General features: G+C 45.3%; 1 protein-coding gene across 1 annotated transcript in view; it reads right to left on the reverse strand.

The window, feature by feature from the left end:
- The window catches only part of mxra5a (matrix-remodelling associated 5a), a 40,052-nt gene extending 20,950 nt beyond the window's left edge, over nt 1–19,102 (reverse strand). The window contains exons 1-4 of the mRNA XM_080197663.1: nt 18,747–19,102; nt 13,068–13,197; nt 10,835–11,225; nt 1,607–6,379 (exon numbers count right to left, since the gene is read on the reverse strand). Of these exons, the coding sequence (XP_080053789.1) occupies nt 1,607–6,379; nt 10,835–11,225; nt 13,068–13,197; nt 18,747–18,955 (5,503 nt within the window). The 5' untranslated portion in view covers nt 18,956–19,102. The remainder of the gene's footprint in view (nt 1–1,606; nt 6,380–10,834; nt 11,226–13,067; nt 13,198–18,746) is intronic.
- Between the last annotated feature and the right edge of the window lie 3,360 nt (nt 19,103–22,462).

Consider the following 22,462-nt stretch of genomic DNA (forward strand, 5'->3'; position numbering starts at 1 on the left):
GCAGAAGAGGCCCTCCCACCTAATCCCATTTACCAGCACTTGGCCCATAGCCTTGATTATTATGACGTGCCAAGTGCTCAGCCAGGTACTTTCTCAAGGATACGAGGCAGTTTCTCTCTAATACCACATGTGATATTAAGGTAGAAATCACTTTAAGTAGCACTTTGGACAGCCCAATGTGCTTTATGTACAATGAACAGCAATTTAAAGGTTATAACTGGGTTACTCCAAATTATGCCTCAGGATCTTTTAAACCTGCTTAAATATCTCATCAAGAAGCCAACAGATTTAATAGCGCAGCACTCCTTTAATCCCACACAGATGTATCAATCTTGATCCATAGTGGGACTTGAATCTTGACCCTTCCACCTCACAGTTTTGTAAAAAAAACCACATAGCTAGCATTGCACATGTTCAAGAATTGCCCTACAGTACCCCAGGAAGTAAGAACTAATCCCCAGGACATGGCTATGAGCGATCCTGGACGAAAACCATCGGGATAATTTTAAAAAATGCTCTTTCAAAATTTTGTTCGCTCGTTGTAAAATTATTGGACATGTAGTAATGGACTGACCGACGGTCATTAACCAAAGTTAAAGTTTATTTATTAGTCGCAAGTAAGGCTTGCATTAACACTGCAATGAAGTTATGGTGAAATACCCTGAGTTGCCAGAGTCCGACCAACGCCTGTTCGGGTCAGTGTACCTAACCAGAATTTCAGAATGTGGGAGGAAACCGGAGCACCTGGAGGAAACCCATGCAGACACGGGGAGAATGTGCAAACTCCACACAGACAAGCCGGGAATCGAACCCAGGTCCCTGTGAAGCAGCAACGCTAACTGCTATGTTACCATCCGATCGTTTAATGAAGTATCCATTAATTTCGGTTCACTCCAAAGACATGTGGATTAAGTTGATTGGCCACGCTAAATTGCCACTTAATGGTAGGGGTATTAGCATGGTAAATACGTAGGGTTACGGGGATAGGGCCTAGATGGGATTGTAATTGGTGCAGACTTGATGGGCCAAATAGCCTCCTGCTGCACTGTAGGGATTCTATGATTTTTCCAATTTGTTTGGGAAGGCAATGAACCACTAGTATGGACACCTTTGTCGAAATTTTACCAGCACGCCCACCCCGGAATCGGGGCGGCTTCGGATGGGATCTTACGAGCTTCGGGTGAGCAAGATGGTAAAATTCCGGCACTTGTGTATTCGGATAATTGCAGACTGTGAGGGTGAGGTAGTGGGAAGTAGGAGGTCAAGTGATGACACCTCCAAGAACACGTTTAATTAGAGTTGGCAACCCAACACTGAGTGAATGTAACACTTGTACCCAAGAAATGTGACATCTGATTGAGTGACTGAATGGTGGGGCAGGCTCGAAGGGCTAGATGGCCTACTTCTGCTCCTATTTCTTATGTTCTTATGTTCTTATGACTAACCTTGACTAACTCATATGGACTAAATGTTCATGTTGACATTTAGTGTTCCTGCCCATTACGGAAACCATCACAATTTTCCTTCTAATTGATAGAACACCTCATTTCTTATTAGTTTGCTGACAATAAGGCTCTCAAACAGGTGTTGTCAATGGGTCACTTACCTGTTGACACCTTTGTCCAAAACACAAAAGGCTTGGGTTCCCCGACTGTGTCACAAGGTAGATAAACATCCATCTCTGCTTTTACTGACATCGTCAGGGGATTCCGAGTAACTATTCTTGGCTTTCCTTCGGTTGCCCTGAAATTGGGCCAGAGTTGTGCAGTATTGGATGAATTCCCTCCTCGCTTCGGAAAGATTGGGGTATGAGATAACCTTTTGTACAACGAGGTATTGCCAAGCCATTGAGCAGCGCGAGTTGTTGTGGGTAGAGTTGGAGGGGTACTCGTGGGCACTGTCACTGCGGGCACGGTCGGCTTGGGGATAGTTGCTGAGGTTTTCTCTTTAGTAAATAGGACTGGGATCTGTGCCTGAGATTGCCACTGATTACCTTGATTTGCGGTAGGCGTTTGGATAACGGAATGTCTCGATGATGGTATGTAATTTGTTTCATTGACTACCTCGTTGATGATCACTGGGCTTGTTCTGAATGGGGTTGCTGATGCTGCAGTGGGAGACTTGATGAAAGGTTCATCAGGTTTTGCTACAGTTTGCATTGTCCTAGTTGGAAACACGCCCCATTCAGGCTTGGCAGTATCTCCTGACCATACTCCAGCTGCAAAACTGTGGGGCCAAACCCTTGTCGTCGGTATCAGCGGCTTTTCCGATACTCCTACAGGAATATATTTGGGAGATTTCGGCCTAGAGCCTGGGTGTGGAATGGATACTCTGCTGAAATTTGCATCTGGCTTCCATTTATGCTTTGAAATCCAAGTTAAATTGTTTGACTGTTCTGTGTACGTTCCTTTAACTTGTCCGACTCGCGTCGTTACTGAAGGCTGCCTTGAATGGACGCTATCTGGTTTATTATCACTTTCAGATGTTGGCTTGCCTTCCAGTCGATCTTGGTTCTTTGCTCCCATTCCAGCAGCTTTCGGAGTGGGAAAGGCACCTCGTGGAGAAAGGAGTGCAGGCAGGTTTGCTTCGCCCACTGAAACTGTGGCTTGAGAAGGCAGTAGCGGGAAGGTTACATTGGTAATTTGGGCTTCTGGCACATTTTCTTCTGTTGCTTCACTAGATGGGGCAATGTCCTGGTTGGGAAATTGTGAAGGAGCTATGGCTACGTCAGGAGAAGAAGCTAGTTTTGACGGACTATCACTTCTATTTTGTTGATGTGTGGAAATTCTGTCGGAAGTTTCGACCTCCGGTGATTTAGTCTCTATTCCCAAAGGTGGCATAGTGTTTGATTCTGGAGTTTCCCTCGATCCCTGGACATTAGAAGCAGTGCTTGTGGTTAATATTTCTAAGTAATTCACTGCAGATTTTGACGTCACTGCAGATTTTGACGTCAAAGTAACTGTTGTGGGACTGGGCAGTGCAGTAATTGGGACATGTGAATTTAAGATCATATCTGGCGTTGTTCCGCCGTCCTGTACTCCCTTCAATTTACCCGATCCCGTCGGAACAAGTGAAGCTGTGGTTGGAACGTGGCTACCACTTGACTCCAAAGATTCTGAGGGAGTAGTGAGATCTGGAGGTTTACCAAATGTATTGGATGTCAGAGGTGATCCGGTTGTAGCGTCAAGTTTTGTACCATTGTGCAATTTATAATCCCTTTGAACATATGGCGCTTCTGTAGTTTCAAGTGTTGTCTGAGTTGTAGCTAATGGTTTTGGTTGATGTGGCTTTGGAGGCTGTGGCCCTTGAGTAGTAGGTGTCCCTGAAGCTTTGGTTGTGGATAGAGAATGTATCAAGCCATCCACTGATGTTAATGTTGGTTCCTTCGTTGTGAATTGCTCTAAAGGAGGCAAATTTAATTGGCCAGAAGCTATGGTTGCTAACATTGAATCTGGCCCTTTTTCTGATACAATGTTGACTTTGATTTGGCCAGTTTCAGAACGGCTCCTGTTTACTGAAACAGACTTCACAGTTGACTGGGTGGCTGGCATCACATTTACCCAGGTTGGTTTTATTTCTTTGGCCCTGGCTATTGGGTATAAATTTTGCCTTTGTCTGTACCTATTAGGCCGAAACCTCCTTCTGCCAGGCAGCCTTCTCCTTGGATGATTTCGCGAAGCAACAACAGACGTATTTTTGCTTTGGCCAGTCCTTGCATTAACATTCACAACAGTGGTCGCCTTTGCCATGGTTGTGGGCACCGTGGCTTCCATTGTAGTAGATTTGGCTGTGGTAGTGGGAGGACTGGTAGCAGTGGTTGTGATAATAGCTGGTCTAGTTATGGTGCTGGGGACCAACGTTGTAAGGGAAGCTGTGTCAGTGGTGGGGGCCAAGGTGGCAGTCGTTCTAGTTCTCTTTGACGAGGTAGGGAGGCTAGTGATGGTTGAAGTTGCTTCAGTTGCGGCCAAAGTGGGGACTGTTTCACTCGCTAAGACTGGATCTCCTCTGATAAACGCGCTGTCTGTTTCGTTGTTAGAACTTGTATCTGCAATATCAATTACGGACTCCTTTCCAAAAGACTTCCTCGCTGGATCTATAACAGCTTTAGTCATCCAAGGCTCTGCTAACTCCTGATGTGCAACAATTTTTGGAGCATTAGTTTTGCTTCCAATGACAGATACATCATCATCATCATCATCTCCTGGTTCCCCCAGAGTTGGCTGTACCTTAATCATTTCTCTTCTTGGCTCAGTGCTGACCTGTTCCGAGGCAGTTGGCAATTCCCAAATCTCTGACTCAAGCCTTGGTTTTGAAAGGAACTTGGCCACAGTACTGGACTCAGTAGCGCTTTGGAGAATGGGGTCAGCGTGAAAAGCACCAGAGATTTGGCTTTTGGCAGGATTAGTATCACCTCTCACTCTTTGCTGCAGAAAATGTTCCCGGTGTTTGAGAACAAGAGGTTTGTTAAGTGTAGTGTTCTCCGGTGTATCGTATCCTTCCTTTATTATACTATGAGGTGAGCTGACATGTATTAATTCATCCTCTGAAAAGTTTACATCACTAGTACCTGATGATTCCTCCACGCCAGACTCTTCTTCTGAGGCTGGGTTCAGCCTGTTGGGCTTTTGGCTTTCGTTCCTAGCTGGAGAAATGGTGGTGGGTTTATAGATTTGGAACAAGGGGTTTGCCGTCACTTTAGGAATAGTTTTAGCTCTCACCTTTGCCAAGATGTCTGCCCACTTTTGTGGGTCAATCTTTTTATTGGACATACTAACTCTTCTGCGAGAATCCCATCTTCTCCTGCCTTCCGTGGCTGTCTTGCCCCTGCCTCGCTGTGGCCCTGGTCTCAGCTTGACGTTCCTGTTCAATCCTACTTGGGAACGGTCATGGGTGTCATCAGCATGAAGGCGTTTTCGCCCAATGGATGCGCTGCCAGTGTATTTATTGTAGGTGACCTGCTTCTGACTTTCATACGCTGTATCCCTACCTGAGCCCTCCTGTTCCTGAGTCACTGGGTCCTCTTTTCTTATAAAGAGGTTGGGGATTGGCGCTCCATTGCCTTTCCCCTTTTTGGCTTGTTGGCCGTGCAGCTTCTTAATGACGGCCACGTTAACCGTCAGCGAATCGGTGCCGTACTCGTTGATGGCGAGGCATCTGTAATGCCCACTGTTGCGAACGTGACTAGATTTGATGACCAAAGTCCCATTGTCCGTAACAAATCCACTAGTGGTATTTGATGGGGCCCTGAGCACATTGTTACTTGGAAGGATCCAGTTCAGCTGGGCACTCGGTACTGCGGAGGCAGTGCAGGGCAGAGAGATGGTATCCCCAGAATGCACAGTGACGCCACTTTCTTCCACTTGACTTGCATGGACTCTGGTGGGTTGCACAGCAACCCGATAGGTCATTGTATCGGTGTCATCCTTAACAGTCGCGATGCACTGATATGGACCGGAATCATAATAACTTACAGCCTTCACTATTAATTTCCCAGTGTTAGAGACAGAAATACGGTTATCTTCACTCGTGTACGGAGCTTCCAAACGGGCACCATTGGGTAAGACCCACTGTACTGACGGACTCGCTGAGGAAAGAATTGGACAGTTTAGCTGCAGCATAGTCCCCGTAACTAAAACGTGGTCCGTCCTTGCCCCCTCCTCTTCTTTTATTAATACCCAGCTGGTCTTGGTTTTTGGGGCATTGCTGATTGGAAAGTGCTGTGACAGGTACATTGAGAACAGGAGGATGACGTGGCTTGCTGTAGTTTGCCTTCTGTCAAGCTGTATGTTGATGTAATGTTGCATTAACCATGAGGGCTCAGCCATAACATCTGCTTTCACATCGGTGTAATAGTAAGCATCGTTATCGATGGCTTGTTTATATCGATAGCTAAGGTCAGGCTCTTTGGACAACATCAGGCCTCTTTCTAACCTTACAGGTGTCTCACTGTAGTAGGCAATGAGTTTCCAAAGCCTCTCCATCTTTTCTTGATCCATGTGGCACACTAGGGTTGCTGAAAGGGTCAGATTGACTGCAATTTCTTGCTCACTTAGACGATACCATTGAATTGTGGTATCGTTCCTCAGTTTGTTGAGGTGGCAGACTAAGTGGTTGTGGTTCCCTTGCTGGTCAGTTAAGTTCAAAGTCATGCTTCCAAATGGCTTTTGATGGTTTTGATTGGATATATCTTCACCTTCGTCGTCTTCCCATCCACTAACGTTACTCTTCTTCAATGGGGATACAATTGTTGGCTTTGTACAAGTGAGCGCATTGGAATCCAACTTAAAAAGCTCTTTCTTGATGAACTGTTCAGGTTGGGAGCACAGTGCGCACAGCCGCCCTCCCGGATACGTTCTGTCCTTTTTACATTTTACGACACCTGCGAAAGGTAAGAAAAGAACCATCAAAGTATTTGACAGAGATCGCTTTCTTTTACTCAATCCTTCTCTTCTTTTCCTCCATGTTTCTTCTGAGTATGCTGTTAGGGTACAATTAAAAGGGATTTATCAAGCAAATGTAGACCAAATGTATGGGGCAATCTCAAACAAGTGGTCACAGGTATAGGTTGCGAGGCAGTAGATTTAAAAGTGAGATGGGGAGGAACTACTTCTCTCTAAGGGTGTTGATTTTGTGGAACCCCATTGCGCAGTGAAGTCTGAATCATTGAAGGGTTTCAAGAAAGAGATAGATTTATCTCCATTTCAAAATGGGAGAATGGGATATGGGGAAAAGACGGGGAGGTGGATTTGACACCAGGGAGAGATCAGCCATGATCTGACTGAATGGTGGAGCAGGCTCGAAGGATTGGATTTGCCTACTCCTACAGCTCTGTTGGCACATGATGCCATATCATATTTCTCCCAAGAGATGACTGATTCCAGGACAGTTGCTGGATCATAGATTGTAGAAACCCTACAGTGCAGATGGAGGCCATTTGACCCATCACGTCTGCACCAACCACATCTTTGCCAGTGAGAGTGAAGTCTCGCTGCCAGAACCAGAAGTGGGATCCTAACCTATGGGGACTTCCTCAACAGCAGCAGAATCCCAATGGGGGTGCAAAGTGGCTCGCCACTGAATTGAATTAATTGGCCATCCCAACTCCTGTTCGGAAGGGCGGTTACACTGCTGTCATTCCCACTTCTGGTAATATCTCATGACAAAGTTTAATGTTTATCTGTTATTCTCACTAGCAGGCTTACATTAACACTGCAATGAAATTACTGTGAAAATCCTCCAGTCACTACACTCCAGCACCTGTTCGGGTCCACTGAGGGAAAATATAGCATGGCCCAAAGCACCTAACCAGACATGTTTTGGACTGTGGGAGGAAACCCATGCAGACATGGGGAGAATGTGCAAACTCCGCACAGATAGTGACCCAAGCTGGGAATTGACCCAGGGTCCCTGGCGCAGTGAGGCAGCAATGCTAACTAATGTGCCTCCATGCCTAGTTTTGAAGGAAGTTTCTGATTCGTATTACACTTAACTTGAAGATGTGTTTCCTGGTCTCAACATTGATTTGGTTGCAATGAAGTTGCGCTCCTGTCACTGTGAGCTCAATGCAATCCTTGCATTGAAGAATGTGGTTGTCAACACAACTCACATTCCTTTATTTGTATGATAACCATAAAAGCCATGAGAAATGTGCCACTTCAAGTGGTTCCACAACTATATATTGATTAATTTTAGAGTCATACACCAGAATTTTATCGTCCCGCCCCCAACAGGAATCAGACTGGGCGCGGGGCTGAGCGTGGGAAGGTCTGTCAACCTCAGGTCGGTTTTATAGTTTCAGGATGAGCAAGGTCGTAAAATCCCAACCACAGGATGGCTCAGTGGCGCAGCGGTTAGCACTGCTGCCTCACAGCGCCAGCCTTGGGTCACTGTCTTTGTGGAGTTTGCACATTCTCCCTGTGTCTGTGTGGGTTTCGTCCAGGTGCTCCAGTTTCCTCCCACAGTCCAAAGACATGCAGGTTAGGTGCATTGGTCAGAGAATAAGCAGGGTAAATGAGAGTTATGGGAATAGGGTTTGGGTGGGATTGTGGTCGGTACAGACATGATGGACCGAATGGCTTTCTTCTGTATTCTATGGATTCTATGATAGAGTCATATAGAGTAGAAAAGGCTTTTCAGCCCACTGAGTCTGCAAAGACAATAACTACCACTAAAGGTGTGCTAAACCCATTTTCCTGCACTTACCCTGTGTTGTTGCAATGTTATAATGTTTCAAATGCTCATCTAAATATTTTTTAAAGGTTGTAAGGTTTCCAGCCTTCACCACCTTCCCAGGCAGCGCATTCCAGATTCCCACCACTCTCTGAGTGAAGTTTTTTTCTCAAATCCCCTCTGAATCTCCAGCCCCTCACCCTAAAACTATGCCCCCCCTCGTGACTAACCCATCAACTAAGGGGAACAACTGCTCCCTATTCACCCTGTCCATACCCCTCATAATCAAATACACTTCAATCACGTCCCCTTCCCTACTTTGTAAAAAAAATAAAATTTGGACTATGGAGCCGATTGATAGCATTGGAACAGGAGTGGGCCATTCAGCCCTCCAGTCCTCCTCGCTCAATCAGATCATGGTGGATATGTATCTCAATTCCATTTGCCCACTTCTGCTCTCAATCCTCCCTTGACACCCCATCGACTGCACTTTGCACGGAAAAGTGTAGCTGATTTCCAATCTTAAAGGCCTGGCACTAATTTTAAGATGAAGTTCCCTTATTCTTGATTTCCCCATTTGGAGAAATGGATGGATTGGATGGTGCTTGGGTTTTGATCTAGGTTCAACTCTAGCTGAGAGCGATGGGATCAGGTTTGGTCCTGGATACAACTTGTAAGGATCTTTTCTAAAGTGACTCGGTGAGTCTCTGAGCAGCTTTAGAATGTGCCTCTGGAGGGAAGGGCTCACAGTTAAAAATCTGTCGGATTCCAGCATTTAACCGGCAGCCATAATCAAAGAAGCCGTGGAATGTTGGCATACAAATCGAATAAAAATAGTTACACAGCTGTAGCAGGAGGAACTCTGCTGAATTTGCATTTTTTGTGAGCATTACAGGGAATTTACAACACTGAAACAGGTGATTCAGCCCAACTGGTCTATGCCTTTGTTTATATTCCAAATGAGCCTCCTCGTCATCTCACCCGAACAATATGGCTTTCTATTCATTCCACTCCACCCCGCTACCGACAACCAACATTTAAGGGAGGCACGGTAGCACAATGGTTAGCGCTGCTATCTCACAGCACCACGGACCTGGGTTCAATTCTGGCCTCGTTCTCCCCGTGTCTGTGTGGGCTTCCTGCGGGCGCTCCAGTCTCCTCCCACAGTCCAAGGATGTGCCTGTTAGGCTGATCGGTCATGCTAAATTGACCCCTAGAATCAGGGAGGTTCTCAGTGTAAATACATGGGATTAAGGTGATAGGGTCTGGTTCGGATTATTGTCGATGCAGGCTCAATGGGCTGAATGGCCTCCTTCAGCATTCTAAGAACATTTAATTTATCCAACTTCCCCTTAAAATCATTTCCATTGATGACAGAGCTCACATTCTCACCACACTATCAGTCAGGATATTTCTTCAAAATTCCTTGTGGATTTATTTTAAAGATATTTTCGAAGTCTTAATTTCAGGCTCTTCGCAAGTGGCAACAACTTTTTTGCATCTACCCTATCAAACCACTTCACCACATTAAAGTATTTGATCAGGGTAAATCTCAATAGAGAGGAGAACCTTCAGAGTCTACACATTCTCCCCGTGTCTGTGTGGGTTTCCTCCAGGAGCTCCGGTTTCCTCCCACAGTCCAAAAGACGTACTGATTAGGTGGATTGGCCATGCTAAATTCTCCCTCAGTGTACCTGGACTGGCGCCGGAGTGTAGGGGATTTTTACGGTAGCTTCATTGCAGTGTTAATGTAGGCCAACTAATAAAATAAACTTTCAAAAAAAACCTCAGGCTGTGCAGAGGGGAAGGAGAATTCACAGTGTATTTTAGTAGACTGGTGGCATGTTGGCACAGTGCTTAGCACTGCTGCCTCACAGCGTCAGGGATCCGGGTTTGATTCCCGGCTTGGGTCACTGTCTATGTGGAGACTGTAGGTTCTCCGTGTGTCTGTGTGGGTTTCCTCAGGATGCTCCAGTTTCCTCCCACACTGTGAAAGCTGTGCTGATTGGGTGCACTGGTCATGCTAAATTCTTCCTCAGTGTACCCGAACAGGCGCCAGAGTGTGGCGACGAGGGGATTTTCACAGAAACTTCATTACAGTGTTAATGTCAGCCTACTTGTGACACTAATAAAAAAACTTCAAAAAAAACCTCAGCCTGTACAGAGGGGAAGGGAGATTCACCTTGCGTTTTAGCAGATCACAACCTGGACTAACTGCTGTTGGAATTACAAAGGGAAAATGCTCCATTTCCAACACACATTCCTTGTCTTGATCAGCGTGTTCAATCGTAGAATCCCTACAGGGCAGAAGGAGGTCATTTGGCCCACCGAGTCTTGCACCGACCACAATCCCACCCAGGCCCTTTTCCCGCAACCCTCATTTATCCTGCTAATCCCCAGAAATGAGGGCCAATTTAGCATGGCCAATCAACCTCACTCTTCTCTGACTGTGGGAGAAAATCGGAGCACCCGGAGGAAACCCATTGTAGAGGCATATGTTCAGACTCCACACAGACAGTGACCCAAGTCGGGAACTGAACCCGGGGCCCCTGGCACTGTGAGGCAGCAGTGCTAACCACTGTGCCACCGTGCTCCCCCCTCCCCTCCTCCAAAAAAAGCTCAAATAACAAGTACGTTCCCATTTAGTGCTCAGTCGCTGATTTACCTGCAGCCTCTCTTTCCCAGTCGAGGAGCCATTTTAGCCTACAGTCACATGACCAAGGGTTCCCATGCAGGTAGATGTTTTCCAGTTGCGACATGGAATGCAGCATCTCCCGGGGCAGCGTCCTGATGGAATTATCAGAGAGGTAGAGGTGCTTCACCGACGAAACTTTAAAATGCCGTAGGAACGAGAAGGTCACGAAGGTGCCGGGGTGGATTTGCTGCAACAGGTTCCCCTCGAGGTGGACCAACTTCAGGGAGGTCAGCCCGTAGAAGGTGCCCGGCTGAATGAACTCGATCTTATTGTGGTCGATGTGCAGGCGTAACAAATTCGCCAGGCCCCGGAAGGTCTGCCCCGTTACGACACTCACTTTGTTGTAACTCAGTTTCAGGACCTGCGAGAGGAGGATAATTTAAGTTGAAACGTAACGGGCAATCCCAGAACAAAGCTGAATCAGTTCAGCGTGCAGAATGATTCACGCCAAAAAAACACCGTGGCGTTACGTTAACAGGAAGCACGTGCATCTCTTTCGCAGATCACTGGGGCGGGTCGTACTTGCGCTGCCCACAGAGAGGTTTGCTGAAATTTCTTGGATCTTCTTGGGAGGTGTAATGAGAGATGGAGGAAAGTAAATGCAGGTGGAAGAGGTGGTCAAGAAGGCGTATGGTGTACTGGCCTTCATTAATCGAGGGATCGAGTTTAGGACTCGGGAGGTAATGCTGCAACTTTATAAGACCCTTGTCAGGCCTCACTTGGAGTATTGTGCGCAGTTCTGGTCGCCTCGCTATAGGAAGGACATAGAAGCTATTGAAAGGGTACAGAGGAGATTTACAAGGATGTTGCCTGGACTGGGAGGCATGCCTTATGAAGTTAGGTTGAGGGAGCTAGGTCTCTTCTCCCTGGAGAGACGAAGGTTGAGAGGCGACCTGATAGAAGTTTATAAAATGTTGAGAGGAATAGATAGGGTGGATTCTCAGAGGCTATTTCCCCGGGTTGAAATGGTTGCTACGAGAGGACACAGTTTTAAGGTGCGGGGAGGCAAGTACAGAAGTGATGTTAGGGGTAAGTTTTTCACTCAGAGGGTGGTGAGTGAATGGAATCGGCTGCCGTCAGTGGTGGTGGAGGTGAACTCGCTGGGGTCTTTTAAAAGACTTCTGGATGAGTATATGGGATTTAATGGGATTGGGGGTTATAGATAAGTCTATGGATTGGTAGGTGTTGATCTGATCAGCGCAACCTGTGGGCCGAAGGGCCTGTTTGTGCTGTAGTGTTCTATGTTCTAAAGAGAAAAAGCTGTGGCACTAATAAGGATCTGGGACAAGTTAACAGCAAGAAGCTAACTCGGCAGAATGCAGGGGATAAAGAAAGGGTTTTTTTTAATTCATTCGAGGGACATGGGCATCGCTGGTTGGCCAGCATTTATTGCCCATCCCGAGTTGCCCTTGCAGGGTAGTTGAGAGGCAACCACATTGCTGTATATGGCATTCTTCTGTTTAAAATCTACCTGTGCCTGAATATTAAAATATTTTAGTCTGTTGCATCCTATGGCAGCACAGTGGTTAGCACTGCTGCTTCACAATGCCAGGGACCTGGGTTTGATTCCCAGCTTGGGTCATTGTCTGTGCGGAGTTTGCACAGTCTCCCCGTGTCTGCGTGGGTTTTCTCCCTCAGCCCGATAGACGTGCTGGTTAGGTACACTGACCATGCTAAATTCTCCCCCAGTGTACCTGAACAGGTACCGGACTCTGGCAACCGGTGTATGTTCACAGTAACTTACTCGCAGTGTTACTGTAGGCCTACTTGTGACACTGATAAATAAACTTTTAAACTTCCCGGGATTCTACAACAGTGATCTGTGTAAACTCGTCAATCAAGACACCGAGAACTACATGTCAGTTACTCTGAGATTGGTGGTGGAAAAATTATTTGACTCTATCCTTAGGGATGTGATAAGGGATATAAGAAAATCTTGACAAGATTGGCCAAAGTAACATTGGGCAGAGTGAACACAGATCTATGAAAAGGAAACTCTGCTTGATAAATCTATTGGATTTTGGCCATGCTAAGTTCTCCCTCAGTGTATCTGAACAAGTGCCAGAGTGCGTCAACTAGAGGATTTTTACACTAACCTCGTTGCAGTGTGAATGTAAGCCTACTTGTGACACTGATAAACAAACTAAATAAACTCAAATGCATGCTGTGATTTAAATATTTATGTCCAGGCACCAAGTACTACCTGCAATGATTGCAAATCATTGAAAGCTCCATCTGGAAGCCTTTGGATTTCATTTCCGTGTAGCATCAGAAGCTCCAGCTTTTGAAGTCCTTGGAAGGAGAGTTTGCTCACAGATTGTATATTGTTAAAGCTGCGAGAATAGGGGAGAAGCAAATCATCATCCTGTACCTTGGTCAAAATGTTTTTTTAAAAAAAAACAACTCGACACAATCTCTAGAACAAACCTCTCAACTTTCCAAACTAGGTACTGCACCCACCAGCTCAAATATTCGGATGACTCAGTTTTTCAGTTGTCAATGGATCTTTATGGTAGATTTGTGTGTGCTGAATTACCAGGGTATTACTAGGTATTGCACCCACCAGCTCAAATATTCAGATGACTTTTTTGTACTCTTTATGGTAGATTTGTGTGTGCTGAATTACCAGCACAGATAAAGAAAGAACTTCATTTATAGAGCGCCTTTTCTGGTGTCAGGCCATCCCAAAAAAGGAAGTACTTTTGAAGGTTCTTTAGTGTAAGCAATCAAGCAGCCAATTTGCACACAGCAAGCTCCCTTAAATGGCAATGAAATATCTGCCTACCTAAGGCATATAAACTGCCTTAGTTACTTTGGCTAAGGGACACTATTGGCCAGGACATTAAGAGGAACTCCTCTGCTCTCATTCAAATAATAGTGGGACCTTTGACATTCATCACAGAGGGCTGATTTCCTATGCGGAGGATAGTACTGCTGACAGTGCAACACCACCACTGCCCCTCCATCAACTCCTGTTACTATTGCACTGCGGCTGTCAGGAAGACTTTGTGTTCAAGTCTCCGGAATGGGGCTTGAAACCTTCAATTCTCTGCCTTGAGGGTGAGGGAGATACCAATGGAGCTTGGCCAATACCTTACCTGTCAAACGTGCAGCTGACTGCATGTGGAGAATTTTAATCCCTTAAAACAGATCGGTTTGGGTTGGATGGGATATCAAGATTTTAAAAATCTCAATCCCAAACCCAGCCCGCTCCTGCTTTTAATGGAGGAAGAGTAAGTTGTCCCACAACACCAGGTTAAAGTCCAACAGGTTTATTTTGGTAGCATGAGCTTTCGGGGTGCAGCTCCTTCATTAAACTCACCGGATGAAGGGGCAGTGCTCTGAAAGCTTGTGCTACCAAATAAACTTGTTGGACTTTAACCTGATGCTGTGAGACTACCTACTATGCCTACCCCAGTCCAATACCAGTAACTCCACATTAATGGAGGAAGGATTGAGAACCATAATCCATAATCAAATTCGCAATGGTGATCTGGGAAGACGAATTTGTAGAATGCTTTCACAGCAGTTTTCTGCAGTATGTTGTGTTACAAACTCAGGATAAAGCTATTTTCGAGTTAGGATTGTGAAATGAGGCAGGGTCAATTGATAATGTCATAGTAAAAGGCCATTAGGAAATAGTGATCATAATAACATTGACTTCCATGGTAATTTTGAAAGTGGCATATTCCAAACACAAACAAGATGATTAAATTTAAACAAGGGCATTTACATATGTATGAGGGGAGAACTTGCTGCGGTTGATTAGGAAAATGGACTTAACTGTGTGGCAATGAATAAACAGTTGGAAATATGAAGGTACTTTGAACAAAACTCATTCCATTGAAAACCAAAAACTCAGAGGAAAAGATCCCCCCCTGGCTTTCTAAGGACATAAGAACATAAGAAATAGGAGCAGGAGTAGGCCATCTAGCCCCTCGAGCCTGCCCCGCCATTCAATAAGATCATGGCTGATCTGATAGTGGTTCAGTTCCATTTACCCGCCTGCTCCCCATAACCCTTAATTCCCTTATTGGTCAGAAAGGACGTTGACGAGCATTAAATTCAAAGAAGAGGCTTAATATATTGGGGCAGCACAGTGGTTAGTGCTGCTGCCTCACAGTGCCAGAGACCCGAGTTCGATTCCCGACTTGGGTCACTGTCTGTAAGGGGATTGCACATTCTCCTCTGTCTGCATGGGTTTTTTCCGGGTGCTCCAGTTTCCTCCCATGGTCCAAAGATATGCAAGTTGGGTGGATTAGTCATGCTAAATTGCCCCTTAGTGTCAGAGGGACTGGCTGGAGTAAATGCATGGGGTTATGGGGATAAGGCCTGGGTGGGATTGTGGTCAGTTAAGACTTGATGGGCCAAATGGCCTCCTTCTGTACTATAGGATTCTATGGTGAAACGATTAAAGAGGTTAAAGAGGCTTATAGATATTGCCCATCCCTAACTGTCCTTCTCAAGGGTTAGGCAATAAATGCTAGCCTAGCCAGTGGCACCCACACCCTGTGAAATCAGAAAATAGCAAGTATGAGGTTTGGGAATATTTTAGAAATTGGCAAAGAGCCACCAAAAAATTGATTTAAAAAAGGGAAAAGTGGAATGAGAGTAAACTGGACAATAACTTTAAAACAGATTGCAAAAAATACCATATCTGTAATCAAAAGGGGAAATTAAGAAAAGGCAATAAAGCCTGTCCCTGCTAGTGATGTCCAGATTCCATAAACAAATAAAGAAAGAAAAAGGAAGAGAATAGCTAAAGTATTTCCTGATAGAAATCTGCAAGATTATGAGGGGCACGGACAGAGTGGATAGTCAGAAGCTTTATCCCAGGGTAGAAGAGTCAATCACTTGGGGGCATAGGTTTAAGGTGCGAGGGGCAACGTTTAAAGGAGATGTAAGAAGGAAGTTTTTTCCACAGAGGGTGGTGGCTGCCTAGAATTCACTGCCAGGGGAGGCAGTGGAAGCAGATACGATAGTGAGTTTTAAGGGGCATCTTGACAAATACATGAATAGGATGGGAATAGAGGGATATGGTCTCTGGAAGAGTTGGGGTTTTAGTTAAGTCAAGCAGCATGGTCGCTGCAGGCTTGGAGGACCGAAGAGCCTGTTCCTGTGCTGTAATTTTCTTTGTTCTAAACTTTGGTCCCTTAGAAGCAGAGACAGGGGAAAATATCACTGGGAATCAGGAAGAGGCAAAAACATTGAACAAGTATTTTGTGTCTGTCTTCACAGAAGATGACACAAACCTAGGGCTAAGAGTGAGGAAGTTAAGGTTTATGTTGTCAGCAGAAAAATAAATGAGATGAAACTCAAGGAATTAAAATCAATCAAATTCTCACGATCTGATTAGCCTACATCCTATATAAGATAGCTGAAGAGATAGTGGATATGCTGCTTCTGATTTTGAAAATTCTTTATATTTTAAAATGATCCCGAAAGATTGCCGTGAATTCAGTCACTGGGAACGTGTTGGAATCTATTGTTCAGTAATTCTTAAAAATGCTCTTCAAAAAACATGGTAAAATGAGAAAAAATCAACTTGGCTTTACAAAAGAGAAATCCTGTTTGACATATCTATTCGAGTCTTTAAGGATATAATTATTTAAGTCAAGAAAGGGGAACACCAGAAAGCTTGGATTTCCAAAAGACATTTGATAAGGTGCCACACAAAATGTTAATACACAAGGGAAGGTGGAGTTGGGAGTGATTTATTAGCATGGACAGAGGATTGCTTAACAGGCAGGGAGCAGAGGGCAGGGAAAAATGAGACATCTCCAATTTGACAGGCAGTGACTAGCAGAATGCCGCAAGGATCAGTGAGTGCCTCAGCTATTTGCAGACGGTATTAATATCTTGGCAAAGAGACAGAGAGGAATGTATTTAAGTGTGCTGATGGTATAAACGTTTTAGGGCGGCACGGTGGCACAGTGGTTAGCACTGTTGCCTCATAGCACCAGGAACCGGGTTCGATTCCCGGCTTGGGTCACTGTCTGTCCGGATTCTGCACATGCTTTCCCTGTATCTGCTCCAGTTTCCTCCCATAGTCCAAAAGACGTGCTGGATAGGTGCACTAGCCATGCTAAATTCTCCCTCAGTGTACTTGAGCAGGTGCTGGAGTGTGGCGACCAGGGGATTTTTATAGTAACTTTATTGGAGTGTTAATGTAAGCCTAGAACATAAAACAAAGAAAAACTACAGCACAAACAGGCCCTTTGGCCCACAAGTTGCTCCAATGATATCCATACCTGCTAGGGTTACCTATAACCCTCAAATCTAAGGAAGCCTACTTGTGACATTAATAAATAAACTTTAAACTTTCAAAACTTTTAGGTGAGAATGTAAGCTGTGAGGAGGACATGAAAAGGCTGCAAAGAGATCGAGATAAGTGAGCAACGAGGATAGCACTTGGAGAGACGTGAGGTTTTTCAGTCTGCTTAGAAGACTAGAATTGCAGAATATTTTAAAAAGGCATGAAACTTGTAAATGTTCAAAGGGACTTGGGTGTGCTTGCCAAAGCAACAAAGAAAAGTTTGCATGCAAGTGCAACAAGTAATAAACAAGGCAAATGGCATGTTGGCGTTTACTGCACAGAGATTGGAGTGCAAGAATGAAAAAGCCTTGCTCCAATTGTATGGGTGAAAAATATCATTTGGCTTTGATACTTAGAGAAAGATACACTTGCATTGGAGTTAATACGGGGAAGGTTCATTAGATTGGTCCCTGGGATGAGAAGTCTGTACTTTGATGAGACGCTGAGTAAACTGGGTCAATATTCATTCGAGTTTAGGAGAATGAGAAGTGAGCCCATTGAAATATTTAAGTTTCTAGAGGGACTTGACAAGGGAGATATCAGGGGGTTGCGCCCCCTGGCTGGGGAGGCTAGAACAAGGAGGCAATGGCTGGAATTCTATCACCTTGCCCGTCCCGGAATGCGGGTGGGTGAGGCTCACAAAACCTTGGACAGGATTTTGCGAGCCTCGTCCGAGCGATGTTGTAAAATCCTGCATTTGGTCTCAGGTAAAGAGGCTGATCATTTAGGATTGAGATGAGCAGAAATTTCTTCACTCAGAGGGTGGCGAATCCTTGGGATTCTCTACATCAGAAGGTTGTAGTTGCTCCACCGTTGAATACAGTTAAGGCTGAGGTAGACAGATTTTTGAGGGAATCAAGGGATATGGGACACAGACGGGAAAGTGAAGTTGAATCTGCAGGACCTCCATGATCATACTGAACGTTGGATCAGCTTCAACAGATTATTTGGTCCTATCCTGCTCCTATTTCATATGTCCATATTAAATACTATTAGGAACAATAGCATAGCGGTTATGTTCACAGCATAGTAATCCAGCATCCAGTGACATGAGTTCAAATCCCACCACAGCAACTGGGGAACTTAAATGCAGTAAATTATATAAACCTGAATTAAATCTGGCTTCAGGAGTGATGACTGTATAACTAGGGGATTATCACACAAACCTATCTGATTGAAACTCCCCCCTCAGTTTGGAGAGTCAGCCCAGTAAAGATTGGGCCACTAAATTTCACATCCAACGATCTTCAGGTTAGGTGGATTGGCCATGCTAAATCACCCCTTAGTGTCCCAAGATGTGAAGGTTTGGGGGATTAGCGAGGTAAATACATGGGGTTACAGGAAAGGACCTGAGTGAGCTGCTCTATCGGAGAGTCAATGCAGGCCTGATGGACCAAATGTCCTCCTCCTGCACTGAACGGGATACTAAGTTTAAATAAAGATCAATCGATCTACCCTTAGAATTCATCTTTGTATGCAAATATACCCTTTGTAGACATTGCAACCACACACAATTATACTTCATAGATCCAAGAGATCAGGCACCATATACAGATGGCTACAAACCCTAAATTCATTCTTTCCACCTCCTTTGGTATTCTGGTCGGCACTGCTGTTAGTGATCGGAAAGTGCAGTGAACTTCGGTTGAGAAATAACAGACGCAGGTATGGGGACATGAGAGTGTCAGACGTGGCAATCCCAGAAACAGAATCAGCACCATGGAGAGGGTCTCCACATTAACCACGTTGCGTAACACCTCAAGCATCTTCGCCATTCTGCTGTAAGAGATGCTGGAACTTTCACACAGTCTGCGGCAGAGTGTAGGACGATGGTATTTGCTTTTACACAGCACAGGTTTTTTCGTCGCGCTCTCAGGAAATATCAAAATGTTGCCATCTTTCCAATCTTGAGTGATCCATCAAAAAAGGACAGCTGCTTAAAGATGTAAGCCATGCCCTGGGAGGAGTGTAAAGTTCCAATTTGTCCTGCAGAAAAAGAAATAAATCATTCAGGTATTGGTCATTAGGTATCCAAAGTATTACACGTGGCAGTGTGAGAAGACAAGGGCCTCAGCAAGTCTTTTCCTTTTACCAACCCAGGCACAATCCACTCTGTTATAGACTCAACCCAACACATTTTTATTCCTGGGTTTGATTCCGGCTTAGGTGACTGTTTGTGTGGAGTCTGCATGTTTTATTATTATTATTATTCATTATTGTCACAAGTAGGCTTACAGTAACACTATAACGAAGTTACTGTGAAAATCCCCTAGTTGCTACGCTCCGGTGCCTGTTTGGGTAATCTGAGGGAGAATTTGACGTGGCCAGTGCACCTAACCAGCACTTCTTCTGGATTGTGGAAGAAAACTGGAGCACCCGGAGGAAACCCAGGCAGATACAGGAAAAACATGCAGACTGCACACAGACAGTGATCTAAGGCGGGAATCGAACCTGAGTCCCTGGTGTCGTGAGGCAGCAGTGCTAACCAATGTGCCACCGTGCTACCCTGTGCCAGCCCACATTTTCCCCATATCTAAGTGGGTTTCCTCCAGGTGCCCCGGTTTCCTCCCACACTCCAAAGATGTGCAGTTTAGGTGGGCTAAATTGCCCCTTAGTGTTCTAGGATGTGTGGGTTGAGGGGATTAGCCATTCTAAATGCTTAGGGGGGTGGACCTGAGTAGGACATGTAATAACTCCACAAAAGTCCCATCACCAAGTCACTTTATTTACACCATACATCTGTACACAGCCAGTTCTCCAGTTGCTCGCTGCTGAATGCAGGCAGGGAGTCTGACACACCTGCTTTAAATAGGAAGCATGAGGCTCCCTGACTTAACCATCAATTAGGACTCATCAGATAGTTCATGCTCTAGCAAGCCAACCTCATTAGCCTGGCTGAAGTCATCAGAAGACGCTCTTTCAGAAAGTCGGCACAGACGTGATGGGCTGAATGGCCTCCTTCAGCACTGTCGGGATTCTGTGGATAAAACTGCACAGCTGGCAGAAAGATTTCTCGGGCATTACCAGCCATCCCAGTTCCTGTGGGGCAGGGGGCTCAAAAAGGTTCAAGAAGAAACCTTCCCCTGCTGTAACAGTTCCATTATAAATACATAACTAGGAAAAAAAATGAAAGTAAGTCTGAGGCAGCTAACCAGACTGAAGGGAAGTTTCCATCTTTTATTCCTTGCATTCTAGCCAGTTTAGCAATAAGGTAGCAAAATATTTCTAAGGATAATATTTCCAGTAAGGATTTGGCAGAAGCTTCAGGCTAGAAAGTTGATTTGAAGATTAGTACATTGAAAACATGAAGGATCACAATTGTATGCTGTATGTACAATTGAATAAGTCTTTAATCCAGATCTGCATATCTAAATGCCTTGATTAGATTATTATACCGTGATCACTCCAGGCTATCCAAGCTTCTAGATAAACGAGCCATTTTACTATGGAATTACTAGGATTAAATTACTGCAGAATAACCATAAGCAGATTTCCATTATTCTTGATTTCACTGATGTCTCGTTTCTTTTTCCCCAAATTGTCTCCTTTTTTTGAACCTGTATTGTTTTTACCCTTTTCTATTCTGTTAGGGAGGGCAACTGGGGGAGGGGAAGTTGCTCACATCACCCCACTGCTAGGCAGACATCGTAGAATCTGACAGTACAGAAGGAGGCCATTCGGCCCATCGAGTTTGCACTGACCAAAATCCCACCCAGCCCCGATTCCCGTAACCCCACATATTTACCTCGCTACTCCCCCTGACACTAACGTCAATCAACTTAATGCGCACATCTTTGGAGTGTGGGAGGAAACTGGAGCACCCGGAGGAAATCCACACAGACAGGGGGAGAACGCGCAAACTTCATACAGACAGAGACCCAAGCCGGGAATCGAACCCAGGTACCTGGCATTGTGAGACAGCAGCGCTAATCACTGTGCCACCATGCTGCCCTTAGGTCATTTCCTCAGTGTCAGGCTACGCCACAGGCCCAATTCTGCTCAGCCTGCATGACATTCTGCATTATGATCACTGAACAGCCATGAACAGACTGCAAACTGTCACCAGGTGTATGTACGTTTTTATATTTTATTTATTCGAGTCACAAGTAGGCTTACCTTAACACTGCAATGAAATTACTGTGAAAATCCCCTAGTTGCCACATTCCGGCACCTATCCGGGTCACTGAGGGAGAATTTAGCACGGCCAATGCACCTAACCAGCACATATTTCGGAGTGTGGGAGGAAACAAGAGGACCCAGAGGAAACCCATACAGACACAGGGAGAATGTGCAGATTCTGCACAGTGACCCAAGCTGGGAATTGAGCCCAGGTCCCTGACGCTGTGAGGCTGCAGTGCTAAGCACTGTGTCACTGTGCTTAGCACTGTGGTGTTCGCCATGAGGTGTAATAGCAAGTTGCACATAACATTCCCTGTGTCCTGCTTACATTGATGGGAGTAGGGCGGGGGTGGGATTGGGGTCACTGCAGACTCGGTGGACTGAATGGTCTCTTTCTGCGCTGCAGGGTTTCTATGATTCTATGATTCACTAGTATAGAAACGGTTAAAAAAAACCTTATCCCACATTGCTTTTGTAGCTCTTTACTCTTTGACTCCAAGTGATGTCATATTAGACGGATGCCCTATACTTCAATCCTTTAACCCTTGAGAATAAGGACTGGAGTTGAATCCTTTGTGACGTCTGAGTCACAAGCTTCTGGGTATAAGTCCCAGTCTAGGGTGTGTGCACAAAGGTTGACAATCCAGTGCAGTACAATCCAGTAGTTGACAATCAGTGCAGTACATAGGGGTTGCACTGATGGTGCTGCCTTCTTTGACATTGAACCGATGCCCCACCTTCGGAGGAGAAACCTGGAAGACTTATACCCACAGCATGCATCTTGTGACCCTGACAGATTCCTCGCTCAGAGCTCAACCTGACTTCCCACTTTCTGTGGGGTTGGAAGTGTTCCAGGGCAGACTAAAGAACTAAGTCCTGAAGGAGTGGGGAGTGGTTGGAGGTTTGAAACTGGGTTGGCAGAGGGATCTGACTACTGACCCCAAAGCATCTTTGTACAGGAAAGTATTCTGAGTTCTGTGTTGGGAAGGGGAGTAAATAGAGAGTCAAAGGGAAGTGTCTCAGCTCCTCCTGACCCACAAGCAGTGCTGCAAAAACATCTTCTTCCCAAAGCTATACCAACCTTGTTTCGGATATTGGATTTCTGTCTGCCTCATTGTAAATCCCACAAAGCCGGTTGAGTTAACGCCAGCCTCATTAACAAG

The sequence above is a fragment of the Carcharhinus amblyrhynchos genome, chromosome 10 (genome assembly GCF_965287045.1).
Source record: "Carcharhinus amblyrhynchos chromosome 10, sCarAmb.v2.hapA, whole genome shotgun sequence".
In the NCBI taxonomy this organism is placed as follows: domain Eukaryota; kingdom Metazoa; phylum Chordata; class Chondrichthyes; order Carcharhiniformes; family Carcharhinidae; genus Carcharhinus; species Carcharhinus amblyrhynchos.